Consider the following 12,966-nt stretch of genomic DNA (forward strand, 5'->3'; position numbering starts at 1 on the left):
GTTGAGTGGCCGGCTGAGCATCTGAGAACAACCTTTGGTTCTGGCTCTTTGAACGACCCCGTTGACAGATGCGTGGCCAAGAATGCCAGTCCGAGGCGCAGTAGGAGAGTCACTTATTGTGCTTGCACTCGGTGCCGGATGCAGAGAGCCGGCCTGCCCTACGTGCTCGCGGGAGAACGAAGCTGTTACAAGCTGGAGCATGGCTAATATGTCGTGCGTGGCATTGTACTTCGAGAGGCACGGTGTGTTTCTCGGGAGCTGACGTCACCCACCATGATGCGATGCCTACTTTCGTACTCGTGATGCCTACAGCCTACCACCCCCTATGCAAAAAGCGCGGCTAATACACGAGCCCTTATATTCCACGAAGCCAACAGTGGAGGGCTCAAAAAGGCAGGGCCAGAGGCAAGAAGTCTGTTGCCCTGGCTCCAGACCTTCTTGTAATAAATGAGAAAAGAAAACAGGTTTGGAGGCCCTGTCTGCCTCGTGGCCAGGAGAGGAGCGCTGCATGGGCGACGATCAGTCGCCACGGATCCCATTCATCCATTGTTCCACGTACGGGCTCCATACCTTATTAGTACCTGCAGTGCAGTACCTGACTGCTGACTACCTGTAGCTTGCTGTAGGCACTGCGCGCGGTTGCTGTGGACGTACGTAGCTCAGGCGGCAGTGGAGGTACTAGCCACAGTGGAGTGGCGGCCCGAAAGAGACGGCGCCCCTTCTGGGTGGGGTGGTTCATTGGTCCTTGGCTGCCTCGGACCTTCCCTCGGAGGAGCAAGTACCTTAGGCAGATTGGCAGACCAGGGCGGTCTTTTTTTGGCGCGCCGCCACGCCATCAAACAGGTCCTTGCTGTCCACCCACGATTATTCGACGCAGAAACCGGAAACACAAACCACAGCCAGTCGTCGGCGCACCAATCCCCAGCGTCAACGGATGCTCTTCGTTGTCAGCCCTTGCGGACCTGCACTGAGGATGCCGAAATGGGTCATCGAATGGCCACCGGGGTCCGGTCATGTCGTCAACGTGCGTCTCTGGCATCAACAAACGTCGAGCTCCTCGCGAGGGCCGCTACGCTATTAAAATGCCACGCCAAGTCGCCTCCCGCCACCATGGCGATGCCTTGAGAGGTTGGGGGTTCGTTTCGCTTCAACGTGCTTCCCCCGCCTTGCCACGAGAGACAAAAAACGAGATGTGCTAGACAGCTAGCTAGCCAACTCGCCATACCTGGGAGTTTGTCGCTGCCTCATTCGCTTGCTGGCAGGGAATATCTTCGCGCAAGGTGCTCAACGACAACCGGAGCCACTACTTCACTTCGCTTCGCCAGCATTGCCCATGCTTCCAGCCGCCAACGCCAATCATTGCATAGGCCGGCGCCCATTCACTTTGCAAGCGCCGACGCGCGCCCAGAGTTTACTGACTGGGCCGTGTCAGAGTCTTGTCCTGACAGCGAGCCGACGGCGTCCCTGACTGGTTGGCCCACTACATCGTCGCGGCGCTTACACGCCAGCAGCCGCCGACAATAATTCGGGTCAAGCACGAGGGCGTTTCCAAAGACAAACACACCGCCGCTGCAGGTCCAGTCAATTGGTGCTTGCCGCTGTGGCAGTGACTCAGGTGAGTCGGCTGAGCCGTTCCTACAATCAGTCCCTTGTTCAAACAGTTTGTCTGTGTGTAGCGGCTATTCAAAGCAGCTTCTCACCTATTGTCTTGCTCCCTCTTCCATTCCCACCGATATCATATTCTCGCTTTCTTTGACGCAACTACAATGCATTCATGACAATAGAGATTCTTTTCCTTTGTGTGATCGTCACTTTTCCCTTGCTCTCTCTACTTCTCCGCTACTCAAACTCCCGCGCAAAAGGTCAACCCTCGTGCCGTTCACTCACCCTCTCACACCCCCTGGCCCTCTTCTTCTCCTTCTATTCCCCCCTCGTCGCCGGCGTATAGTGATTTAATTTTCTCATCACTCATGAATAGACCCAACATGTTCTCTTCTTCACGAAAACGCAACGCCGCGACGGCCCCGTCGTATCCAGACGTCCCGGCATCTCTTCATTCCCAGTCGGACTCGTTTGAGACGAGCCAAATGCCCAAGACGTTACAGGCACGAGCAACCACGTCGTCATCGATCACGCCTTATCTGAATCTCCCATCGCGACTCTCCCAAATATGGATCAACCGCTGGACGATCCTCCTACTGCTTGTTCTTGTTCGCGTGGTGATCTTGATTGCTCAGCTTAACGATAATGTCGGCGACGCCAAGACCAAGGCCCTCTCTGCCTGCACCAAAGTCGAGGACATTGGTAGCGCCATGGCTTCGATGCCTCACTACCTGTCTGTCGGCGTCAACGACCTTGCCGCGGGTGGCATCGAAAAGGCCGTTCACGGCATGGTCAAGGGGCTCGACCTTGTCCTGGAAGGTGTTGAGGCCATAATCATCTTCTATATCAACTTTCTTACGGCTACATACGTCTGTCTGATAACCGCCCTCGTCCACGGAACTCTCGGTGTCGTTGCCTCGGTCACGGAGGACGCGACCAAGGCGTTCAACAAGGTCATTGACGGGGCTACAACTGAAATCAAGGATATCGCCGGCGACCTCACAAAGGCCATCAACAAAATCACGGATGGCATCGAAAACTCCATAATTGGACACTTCACCCCGGACATACCCAAAATTGACTTCTCCAAGCCCCTCAATGACCTCAAAGCCTTCAACCTCAGCTCAGACGACTTCGTTAAGGATGTTCGCAAGTTGGACAAGGACCTCCCAAACTTTGAACAAGTCCAGAACCTCACCAAACAAGCCATTTCGATTCCTTTCAACATGGCCCGCGATGGCATCAACAAGAGCTTCAGCGCGTACAAGTTTGACCGCGACGTGTTCCCTCTGGCGCAGAAACAGAAGCTCACGTTCTGCTCGGATAACGACAAGCTGAACAGCTTCTTCACGCGCTTGTTTGAGCTTATTCAGAAAGCCAAGATTGCCTTTGTGGTGTTGCTGTCCATATTGGCCGTCGCTGCCATAGTTCCGATGGCCTGGTTCGAGATACGCCGCTGGCGACGGCAGCAAAAGAATGCCAAAATCATCGCCCAGAACCAGTACGATCAGATGGATGTCGTCTACATTGCATCGCGACCCGTCACGGCCACATGTGGTATTAAGCTGGCATCGAGGTTTAGTGGACGCCGACAAATTCTTACGCGATGGTGCGTTGCTTATGCAACATCGGTGCCTGCCATCTTCGTGCTGTCGCTTGCGTTGGCTGGCTTTTTTTCGTGCTTCTGTCAGTTTATCCTTCTCAAAGTGGTGGAGAAGGAGGTACCTGCTCTTGCCGGAGAGGTCGGAGAGTTCGCAGGCCAAGTCGTCAAGACGCTGGAGAACGTGTCAGACCAGTGGGCTGCCGATGCCAACGGTGTCGTCAAGGGACTCAACGACGATATCAACAAAGAGGTTCTCGTCTATGTCGTCAACGCCACGGACGCAGTCAACAACACTATCAATGTTTTCCTGGATACCATGGAGGAAGGACTCGAGACCGTTTTCAACGGCACCATTCTCCTTGATCCAATCAAGGCTGTGCTGCACTGCGTCATCGGGATTAAGCTCGAGAGCGTACAAAAGGGATTGACCTGGGTGCATGACCATGCACAAGTCAATTTCCCCATGTTCGACAACGACACCTTCAGCATGGGCGCCAACAAGTCGATCTCGGGAGACTCGGATCTTAACACATTTCTCGCGTCGCCGTCATCGGTCACTACGGATGAGGTGTCGGGAGCCGTTCAGCATGTCACGCGCTGGCTGTATGACAACCTTGTCCAAGAGGCTCTTATTTCAACCGGCATCCTCCTTATTTACGTCATCGTCGTCCTCATGGGTGTAACAAGAACTCTGGCCGGCATGGCAATGCCAGATAAGCCGCACGCCAACGGTGGCATGCGCTATACCGGCGAGGACCGGCTGCCTCTGAGCCCACGGACAACTGACCCCGTCAATGAGTCAGCTTGGGAGGCGCGAGATGAGAAGACGTTGATGTCTGGCGGCCAGGGAGCCCGTTCTAATGATGCGCGGCATGACACAGATTGGCCCGGCGGCTCGCCAGACGCGAGAAACAAGTTCTAAGCGGGGAGGGCGAAAATAAGTGATACCCATAGATGGATCAGACTGGGCTAGGATTGATCACGGGAGAGAGGGTGTCGCGTTGGCCGAGCTGAACCCGGCCGCAGAAGCGTGGACTGGTTGGTGGGCAGTGCAACATGGCTCTTTGGGATAATGCGGGTTGCAATGATTTCCTATTGGATTCAGGCCGAATTCAGGTTAGTCTGGATCGTTATCAAGGCCACCCGCACATGGCTCTACCGATTGATGTCTGTGATACAGAATATACAAAGTACAGCCTCTTCTCCATCACGCGGGTTTCTCGGTGTTCACTTGTGACTGTGACTGCAGGATGACGCGACAGACATGAAAATGGCATAGGCTGGGCGCATGCTGCAGGATATTCGGGGGTGGAGCGCCGCTAGTTTGACGTGCATTGCATGGGATTGATGCAGGCCGGAGCGGCCGCAGATGGCGATGGAGAGCGAGTAAGTGAATAAGGTACGTAGTTAATAGTTAACGAGGAACGGAGTCGAGGAAAAAAGACACAGAAATGCTGCTTTGGGCAAGTCCGGCAAGGTGGGGCGCCGATGCAGGCGGCGGAGCGGGATCCTGCATATTGGTGGCACCCGTCATGTCCAATGGCGGGGCGCTTTCCACTGCGTTTTGTCCAGACCCAACGGCAGCGTCACAGACTCGACCGCACATAAAAGTTGCTCTCCATCCCCGACATCGCTGCCACCCTTCTCCTCGTTGCCTTTTGCTCGCTACCATCGCCATTCAGACTGCACCTACGCTCTGCGACACTGCTGATTTCCACTATGGAGGCTATCAAGGAGACTTTTAGACGCTGCAAGGCGCAGAGCAAGGTTCGCTTGCCCCTCGTTTGCCCCTCTTCGGTTCGTCAGAGTGCCAGCGGGTGCGACGCCGCTGCACGGCATGACCCTAAAGACGTTGGGACAAGACCATTTACTGACTGGGACTCGACTCCATGGTATAGGTTGCCCTCGTCACATATGTTACGGCCGGCTTTCCTCGCGCAGAGGACACCCCGAGCATCATGCTCGCCATGGAGAAGGGAGGCGCTGGTGAGTCAACTACCCTCTAGGCAGAGCCACTACGCCAGGGGAGCGATACGAATGCTTTGGATACCATGCTGACACCGGGAAGATGTGATTGAGCTTGGCGTGCCCTTCACCGACCCCATCGCCGACGGCCCCACGATTCAGACTGCCAACACCGTACGACTCCCCGATCTTCCATCTGGCGTCTCAAACAGGAAAGCGACTAATTCCACGTCTAGGTTGCTCTCCAAAATGGTGTAACCATCGAATCTTCTCTTCAGATGGTCAAGGACGCAAGGAGTCAGGGCCTCAAGGCACCCGTGTTGCTCATGGGATACTACAACCCCCTCCTCAGCTACGGCGAAGAGCGCCTGCTTCAGGACTGCAAGGCTGCTGGAGTCAATGGCTTCATCGTCGTTGACTTGCCGCCGGAGGAGGCTGTCTCGTTTCGCAAGCTCTGCACGCGCGGAAAGTGAGTTGGCCATCCCAACCTTTACACCAACCATGTCTCGCTAATCATGGTCGCCTTGAAGCCTGTCATATGTACCCCTCATCGCTCCCGCTACCTCGGACACCCGCATGAAGATTCTCTGCCAGCTTGCGGATTCTTTCATCTACATCGTGTCCAGACAAGGTGTAACGGGCGCTCTCGGAACGATCAACGCAAAGCTGCCCGAGCTAGTCCAGCGAGTCAAGCGGTACAGCGGCAACAAGCCCGCGGCTGTCGGCTTTGGTGTCAGCACCAACGAGCATTTCAGGAGCATTGGAAGCATTGCCGATGGTGTCGTTGTCGGTAGCCAGCTCGTGACCACGCTCCAGAAGGCTCCGGCAGGCCAGGAAGCTGCTGAGGTCGAGAAGTATCTGGCCTACCTATGCGGTCGTGATTCCTTACCACAGGACAAGGCCACGCGCGAAGTCGGGCTGGTAGAAGCCGTGGCTGGAGCTAGAGAGCCGAATGGTGATAATGTCACTGTCAACGCCGTGGTCGGCGAAGATGGTCGCATCACTGCCGAGCAGGACAGCGCTCTGGTCGCCCAGCTGGCTGCGCTCCACGGCAAGATTCCGGAACGTTTTGGAGAGTTTGGTGGCCAATACGTCCCTGAGAGCCTGATGGACTGCCTGTCGGAGCTCGAGGAGGGCTTCAACAAAATCAAGGACGACCCGGCATTCTGGGAGGAGTATCGGTCATATTACGATTATATGGGCCGACCATCCCGCCTGCACCTGGCTGAGAGACTGACTGAACACGCCGGTGGCGCAAATATCTGGCTGAAGCGAGAGGATCTCAACCATACGGGCAGCCACAAAATCAACAACGCCCTCGGCCAGCTGCTACTTGCCAAGAGGCTGGGGAAGACTAAGATCATTGCCGAAACCGGCGCTGGCCAGCACGGTGTTGCTACGGCTACTGTCTGCGCCAAGTTTGGCTTGGAGTGCACTGTCTACATGGGTGCTGTGAGTGGCTTGATTCTGATCTCCCGTGCTGTTGCTGACAATATCGCAGGAGGACGTTCGCCGCCAGGCTCTCAATGTTTTCCGAATGAGGCTTTTGGGTGCCAAGGTCATTGCTGTCGAGGCCGGCAGTAAGACTCTTCGAGACGCCGTCAATGAAGCGCTCCGCGCGTGGGTCGTTGAGCTCGAGACGACGCACTACATCATTGGCTCCGCCATCGGGCCTCACCCATTCCCGACCATTGTGCGAACCTTCCAGTCCGTCATTGGCAACGAGACGAAGAAGCAGATGATGGAGAAGCGCGGCAAGCTGCCTGACGCAGTGGTTGCCTGCGTCGGCGGCGGCAGCAACGCCGTTGGCATGTTTTACCCCTTCTCCCAAGATCCCAGCGTCAAACTCCTTGGTGTCGAGGCTGGAGGTGATGGCGTTGAAACAGATCGTCACAGTGCCACCCTGTCGGGGGGCTCCAAAGGCGTCCTCCACGGCGTCAGGACCTACGTGCTCCAGAATAAGCATGGTCAGATCTCAGATACGCACTCCGTCTCGGCAGGCTTGGACTACCCCGGCGTTGGCCCTGAGCTCAGCTCCTGGAAGGACAGCCAGCGTGCGAAGTTTATCGCCGCCACAGACGCGCAGGCTTTCCAGGGGTTCAGGTTGATCAGCCAGCTCGAGGGCATCATCCCAGCCTTGGAGTCGGCGCATGGCATCTATGGTGCCATTGAATTGGCTAAGACGATGAAGAAGGACGAGGACGTCGTCATCTGCCTGAGTGGTCGCGGTGATAAGGATGTGCAGAGCGTTGCGGATGAGCTGCCCAAGATTGGACCTCAGATTGGATGGGACCTGCGATTCTAAAAGGGGATTTCTTGGTACAAGATTCTAGATATACCCCATGGCGCAAAAGGGCGCCGGCGTTTTGAAGGATGGAACTGGAAGAGCTTTGTAGACGTCCCTAATGCGACAAAAGAGCTTGTTATTGGCATTCGAGGGGCCCAGTGCCACCGTAGTGCCGGTGGAACTCTTCGTGTCTGAGCTTGATGCCGGTGTGCCTGGGATGAAGTGGACTACCGTGGTGCAAAATATGTCAAAGCTATTTAAATGATTTTCATTTCCCCGATGCCCGCGTCTGGTGGCGGGGGCGGCAGTAAAAGCACCGCGCAGTATAGTCGGACGAGTAGCTCCCGCAAGCGAAAACGCCGCGACCTGCCACACAAAGGTTGACGCAAGCGATTGACAAGCATAAGTACAAGTGGTAATCTTCATGTAAGAGTACAAGTGATAAGTCATCTAGACATCCGCTCTCCGCTTCTCCGTCTCCGCATTGGCTATGGTAGCATGATCCACCTCGTCCAGTTCGCGCAACAGCAGCTCCTCCGCCTCGTCTGACAGCTCCTCAATGCCCTCAAGGTCGGTGAGGGCGGCCTCGTCGTCGCCAAGCACAAAGGCGTCGTTCATGGCGTCGTTCATCTCGCTCAGCGTGGCACGGCTCCGCACGCTCAAGGGCCCCGGGGTGGCGTAGTCGAGAGCGTACTGGATGATGTCGTCGCGGTCCTCGATTTCCTTGGGCTCGAGGCCGAGGGCGACGCGCTCCTCGTTGAAGCGGCGCTGCACGGCCTGGGTCTGCATGACTAGCCAGCGCAGGTTCCAGCCGCCGGGGCCGAGCTCCTTGATCCGGGCGGGCTTGCTCTTGAGCAGGTAGTTGTCGATGCCGCCCTCGCGGCGGATCGTCTTGAGGACGCGCAGCGTCAGGCGCGTCTTGACGCGGGCGTCCAAGGCGGGCGAGTAGAAGGCCTTGACATGCACGTTGGGCCGCCAGTACCGCCGCGACTTGTTCTTGTGCTTCTCCGCGACGATGTTGCCGAAGCGGATACGCGCGCTGCCATACAGACCCTTGTTGGATTGCTTGTAGATGCGTCGCTCGCCATAGGGGTACTCTGGGATGAGGTTGGAGGGCAGGCGGTGCGGCTTAATGGTCTTCGTCTGGACGGGAGGCGTCGTCGAAAATAGCCGCGCGGCAAGGTGGGCTGGAGACGTTGATGTTCTCGTTGCGAACGTTGTATCTCTCTTCAGGGGCCTAGAGCTGGCGAGGAAGGGTAATGAAGCGGAGGTGGCGGAAGCAGAGGAGGCCTGGCAGGGAATCAGGTGTGTCACCCGTCGCAACGAGGACCAGGCCGGCTGAGGCCCCATTGTGCGGTTGAATGTGTCGGGCGCAGGGCGGAGAGCCGCAAAATTGACGTGGAATGTGTCGGACGCTGCTATAATGTGAAAAAGAATGGCATTGGGACGCAACCGAGGCCGTCTGTCGTGATGCGCGCGTGTATGTGTTTGTATGCCTTGCCGTCGACTGATGCTGGCCGAGATTTTTACCAGAGACTGGGGGATGCTTCAAGGCTCCGGGGCCCGAAATGTTCCGCCCCGATTTCGAAGACCCTTGGACAATGATGGCGCTGTCATGTGACCCCGTGCGCCGTTCGCGATGGGGGGGGGGGGGCCGACATGCCACTAAAAGCATGCGCGACAGCGACCTTGACCTCCACTACGAAGTACTTCCTAATATCGGACCCCGAATTGATGTTCATGCAACATGAGTTCGAAGTGCGATCTTCCGTAATCAGGTCTTTGACCTTACAATTGTTTTTTGTGTGTTGGTCCAAGTCGCAAGCGCCGTCAAAGAAGTCACGCTCATAGCAACCTCCTGTGTGGATGCTGCTGCATCGGTCTCTTCAGAACTCACTACCAAGCACTGAGACCCTAGCCTGCGGTCCGTGTCTACAAGACATCTGCGCGAGCATATCCACCTACGCCGAGGTCGGTCAATGAGTTCATTTGTGAGCATACCTACGCGCAGCGTCACTTGGTGGATAAAGAGGCGGTGACTGGTGGTACGAAGAAATGCTGCCGCCCGTGGACGACCAAGTCCTGCGCGACAACCCTGAGTTCGCCAGGCTGTATTCCACGCTCACCAACGTCGTCCTCAACCCCGACGGGACAACAAAGCATGACGAGGGGGAGAAGAAGCGAGAAGCTGTCCGCAAGGTACGTCGTTTATATGCCTGGTATCAGCTTCTCTTGAGCATGCCCTAGCTGGTTTCTCACGTGTACACGAAAAAGGAACTCGACGAGTACCGCATCGTGGCTGTCAAGCAACGCCTACTCACACATGCCATCGCCACGGCCTCGCCGCTTGACTCGAGGGCTCCCGCGGCCAGGTCCATCAGCCAGCCGGGGCAGCGCAGGCGAGAAGGAGTGACCACGGGCGGCGGCGCTGCCGAGGTGCCCGAACGGCTCGTCGACCTCCTCCTCCTCCTCCCTCAGCTCCTTGAGGCCGACACAACCCTCTCGTCAGAGTCAATAGAGCTATTGGTTTCCAGCCCACCGCTCTCAGAACTCGGGTCGATGATGCCGGACCTCGCCGCCCTCGTTTCCTCAAATCTATACTCCTCAGCTCTTAGTCTCGCCCGGCTCACCCACCCCACCACCAACGCGTCCTACCTCCATCGCCACATCGCCTCCCTCCCACAAGACTACGCAGCCCTCTGCGCGAGCTTAGGCAAGGCGGTGGAGGATCTCGCCGTCGCTCGCACGCGCACGCTGGCGTCTCTCGTCGAACTCTTGCACACGTACACGCAGTGCCTCGCGCACCTCGTCCGGTCCCTCGAGGCGAAGCACGGCGTTGTCGCGCGCAGCCTGGAGCTCCGCGCGACCGATGTCGCCCTGCAGGCGCAGCGCGTCGACGCCGATGCGCAAGGCGCCTTGCGTAGTCTTATGAAGGAGGTGTACTCTCCCGAGGCGGTCGGCGCGCTGCGAAACTACGCGGCGCACTTGCAGGACGCTGAGCTCAGGACGACGGACCGCTTGCGGAACCTCCAGGCTGAACTCGCTGATTATGGCGTCGGGACTGCTGGCGGCGAAGGCAAGGAGAAGTTGATGAGGGAGATGGCTAGGGTGCATGGCGAAATGACACGGCAAATAGAGGAGGTGCAGAAGGATCTAGAACGGCTGCAGGACGGCTAGCATGGTACACAACAGTTTGACCTTGGGAGTCTAGGCTTTCTAATCACATTACGACGACAGGAGTCTGACTCAAAAAACTCGTAGCAAGGCAACTGCCTCATCTATAACGGATAATCTTACAGCTATGGCTTCGCCGGTTTTGTGAAAGTACAGGATTCCACATCGAACTAACAAGCCTCCCTGACCGCCTCGCCCATCGTTCACTACATCATGTCGTCAGGAAGAGACCCAGGGGATCGGAAGTCGAGGTCCGAAAAATGACGGAGTGACACAGAGGCCCAATTCTGACCGCCGTTCCCGGCGCCGTAGGGGCTGAGGCTTAGCCCTTGACCTTGTAAATGGCCTCGGCTAGGCGGCCGACGTTGTCAGATGTGATGCCGGCGACGGAGATACGGCCGTCCTTGGTGGCGTAGACGGAGAACTCCTTGGCCAGTCTGTCCATCTCCGCGGCAGTCATGCCGGTGTAAGCGAACATGCCAATCTGGCTGGTGATGTGGGACCAGTCGTGCTTGGAGCCGAGCTTCTCGAGGTTCTCCTTGAGGAGGGCACGCATGGTGATGATGCGGTCGGCCATGGCCTTGACCTCGCCGAGCCACTGCTGGTAGAGCTTGGGGCTGCTGAGGATCTCCGAGGCGATGCGGGCGCCGTGGATGGGGGGGTTCGAGTACAGGGGGCGGATGAGGATCTTGAGCTGGGAGTCGACACGCTTCTTCTCGGCGGCATCGGCGCAGACCAGAGAGAAGGCACCAACACGTTCACCGTAGAGACCCTGGAGAGAAGAGAGAGGAATTTCTACGGTTAGACAGCGAGCATGGAGGCATACAAGACAGTACCGCGGAAGGACACATACCATGTTCTTGGCGAAGGACTGGCACAGAGCAATCTGGTGGCCCTGCTCGACAAAGTGGCGGACGGCAAAGGCATCCTTGTCGCAGTCGCCGCTGGCAAAGCCCTGGTAGGCCATGTCGAAGAAGGCAAAGTGGCCTTGCTTCTTGACAACCTTGGAAACCTCCCTCCACTGCTCGGGGGTTGGGTCAACGCCGGTGGGGTTGTGGGCGCAGGCGTGCAGGAGGAAGATGCTGCCCTTGGGCGCAGCCTCGATGTCGGCAATCATGCCCTCAAAGTCGAGGCCGATGGTGTCCTTGTTGTAGTACCGGTACTGCTGGACGTTGAGGCCCGCGTCGGTGAAGACGGCCTTGTGGTTGGCCCACGAGGGCGTAGGGATGTAGATCTTCTTGTCGCCTGGGTGGAAGCGCTCGAGGAAGGCGGCTCCGAGGCGTAGGGCGCCCGTGCCCGAGATGGACTGCGTGACGGCGACGCGGTCGAGGGCAGGCGAGTTGGCGCCGTAGGCCAGCTTGGCGGCGAGGGCCGGGAACTCTGCGACACCAGTGATGCCGGCGTACTCCTTGTTGAGCTTCTCGTCGACCACCTTGCGCTCGGCCTCGCGCACCGAGGGGAGCACGTAGGGCTTGCCCTTGTCATCACGGTATGCGCCGACACCTGTCGAGCCCGTTAGCTACCTAGCCCGGCGGTTTTGCCTGCCAATGGGCGCGCCCGAGTCGTCGCAGCACACTCCGAGGGAGAGAGCGTACCGAGGTTGATCTTCTTGTCGAAAGAATCGGCCTTGAAGGCTTCGGTGATGCCTGGAGAACAAGAGCCTGTCAGTAAGAGTCTCGAAGCAAAGCGCACTCGGTGGTCCGAGGTCGTTGGGCACCGAGCGCGCGCGGCGAGGTTGGGCGACGTACCGAGAATGGCCTACATGAGGGCGCAAGGGTGAAAGCTGTCGTCAGCCGAGGAAGCTCCCTCGGGACGGGACGAACGAAGACGAGGAGAGAATTCGACTCACATCCTGCACGCAACATCGCGGTCAGCACCTTCTTCCGAATAATTGAGTACGTTCACTCGGACGCCATGGACTCACAGGAGGGCCCTGGGGCACATTGGCCCAGGTCGAGGCGGAGCGAACGGCGACGGCGTTGGCGCCGGCAGCGCGGCGCAGGAGGGGCTGCCTCGCGGCGGCGGCGACGCGGAGAGTGGACAGCATGGTTGGCAGTTGAAGCGTTCCTGGGGGATGGACGAGAGGGAGGGGGGAACGAGGCCAGCAAACTCAATTGCTGGTCGGTTGAGGTACGTTTGCGTTTGCGGGAGTGGAGGAGAGGGTGCGAGGTGAGTCGAGGCGGCGTCGCTGTCCTGTTTGTAGGCTGGTGTGACTTTTGAGGCCAAAAAGCACCGACCGGTGGGTCCGAACGCCGGTGCACGCCGACTGGTGCAGGCAGCGCAGCTGGCTCGCCCGCGGGACGTTGACCGCTGAGGAGGTACCTATCTAGTACCC

The 12,966-nt window shown here is 57.8% G+C and overlaps 5 protein-coding genes across 6 annotated transcripts; 3 read left to right on the top strand and 2 right to left on the bottom strand.

Moving 5' to 3' along the window:
• Positions 1–861: 861 nt before the first annotated feature.
• Positions 862–4,402, top strand: PRM1 (plasma membrane fusion protein prm1). Of its 2 annotated transcripts, XM_047987251.1 has the most exons (2): positions 862–1,615; positions 1,979–4,402. In XM_047987251.1, the coding sequence occupies exon 2, from the start codon at positions 1,986–1,988 to the stop codon at positions 4,125–4,127; it is 2,142 nt and encodes a 713-aa protein (XP_047843235.1). In that variant the 5' UTR covers positions 862–1,615; positions 1,979–1,985; the 3' UTR covers positions 4,128–4,402. The 2 variants fall into 2 exon arrangements, with proteins under 2 accessions (XP_047843235.1, XP_047843236.1); XM_047987252.1 differs by having other exon boundaries at positions 862–4,402.
• A 388-nt stretch (positions 4,403–4,790) lies between these two features.
• Positions 4,791–7,734, top strand: TRP3_1 (Tryptophan synthase). Its single transcript, XM_047987253.1, has 6 exons — positions 4,791–4,972; positions 5,104–5,191; positions 5,274–5,344; positions 5,407–5,639; positions 5,701–6,622; positions 6,672–7,734. The coding sequence occupies exons 1-6, from the start codon at positions 4,925–4,927 to the stop codon at positions 7,473–7,475; spliced, it is 2,166 nt and encodes a 721-aa protein (XP_047843237.1). The 5' UTR covers positions 4,791–4,924; the 3' UTR covers positions 7,476–7,734.
• On the bottom strand, positions 7,692–8,983 carry JDV02_005917 (uncharacterized protein). Its single transcript, XM_047987254.1, has one exon. It carries the CDS (start codon positions 8,805–8,807, stop codon positions 7,908–7,910), a length of 900 nt encoding a protein of 299 aa, XP_047843238.1. The 5' UTR covers positions 8,808–8,983; the 3' UTR covers positions 7,692–7,907.
• A 168-nt stretch (positions 8,984–9,151) lies between these two features.
• JDV02_005918 (uncharacterized protein) lies at positions 9,152–10,756 on the top strand. The gene is made up of 2 exons (XM_047987255.1): positions 9,152–9,656; positions 9,732–10,756. Exons 1-2 carry the CDS (start codon positions 9,513–9,515, stop codon positions 10,632–10,634), a joined length of 1,047 nt encoding a protein of 348 aa, XP_047843239.1. The 5' UTR covers positions 9,152–9,512; the 3' UTR covers positions 10,635–10,756.
• Positions 10,757–10,953: 197 nt separating this feature from the next.
• On the bottom strand, positions 10,954–12,678 carry AAT1 (Aspartate transaminase; the record flags this gene model as incomplete). The annotated part of the gene is made up of 5 exons (XM_047987256.1): positions 10,954–11,403; positions 11,485–12,134; positions 12,227–12,277; positions 12,380–12,389; positions 12,556–12,678. The coding sequence occupies 5 exons, from the start codon at positions 12,676–12,678 to the stop codon at positions 10,954–10,956; spliced, it is 1,284 nt and encodes a 427-aa protein (XP_047843240.1).
• Between the last annotated feature and the right edge of the window lie 288 nt (positions 12,679–12,966).

The sequence above is a fragment of the Purpureocillium takamizusanense genome, chromosome 5, assembly GCF_022605165.1.
Source record: "Purpureocillium takamizusanense chromosome 5, complete sequence".
Classification (NCBI taxonomy): domain Eukaryota; kingdom Fungi; phylum Ascomycota; class Sordariomycetes; order Hypocreales; family Ophiocordycipitaceae; genus Purpureocillium; species Purpureocillium takamizusanense.

What these genes read in the sequence shown, in the direction of transcription:
- PRM1 (XM_047987252.1), top strand. Translation starts at nt 1,971, where the DNA reads ATGAATAGACCCAACATGTTCTCTTCTTCACGAAAACGCAACGCCGCG.
- TRP3_1 (XM_047987253.1), top strand. Translation starts at nt 4,925, where the DNA reads ATGGAGGCTATCAAGGAGACTTTTAGACGCTGCAAGGCGCAGAGCAAG. An exon ending in CGATTCAGACTGCCAACACC is followed by an intron (nt 5,345 to 5,406) that starts GTACGACTCCCC and finishes TTCCACGTCTAG; the next exon opens with GTTGCTCTCCAAAATGGTGT. An exon ending in AAGCTCTGCACGCGCGGAAA is followed by an intron (nt 5,640 to 5,700) that starts GTGAGTTGGCCA and finishes GTCGCCTTGAAG; the next exon opens with CCTGTCATATGTACCCCTCA.
- JDV02_005917 (XM_047987254.1), bottom strand. Translation starts at nt 8,807, where the DNA reads ATGGGGCCTCAGCCGGCCTGGTCCTCGTTGCGACGGGTGACACACCTG.
- JDV02_005918 (XM_047987255.1), top strand. Translation starts at nt 9,513, where the DNA reads ATGCTGCCGCCCGTGGACGACCAAGTCCTGCGCGACAACCCTGAGTTC. An exon ending in AGCGAGAAGCTGTCCGCAAG is followed by an intron (nt 9,657 to 9,731) that starts GTACGTCGTTTA and finishes TACACGAAAAAG; the next exon opens with GAACTCGACGAGTACCGCAT.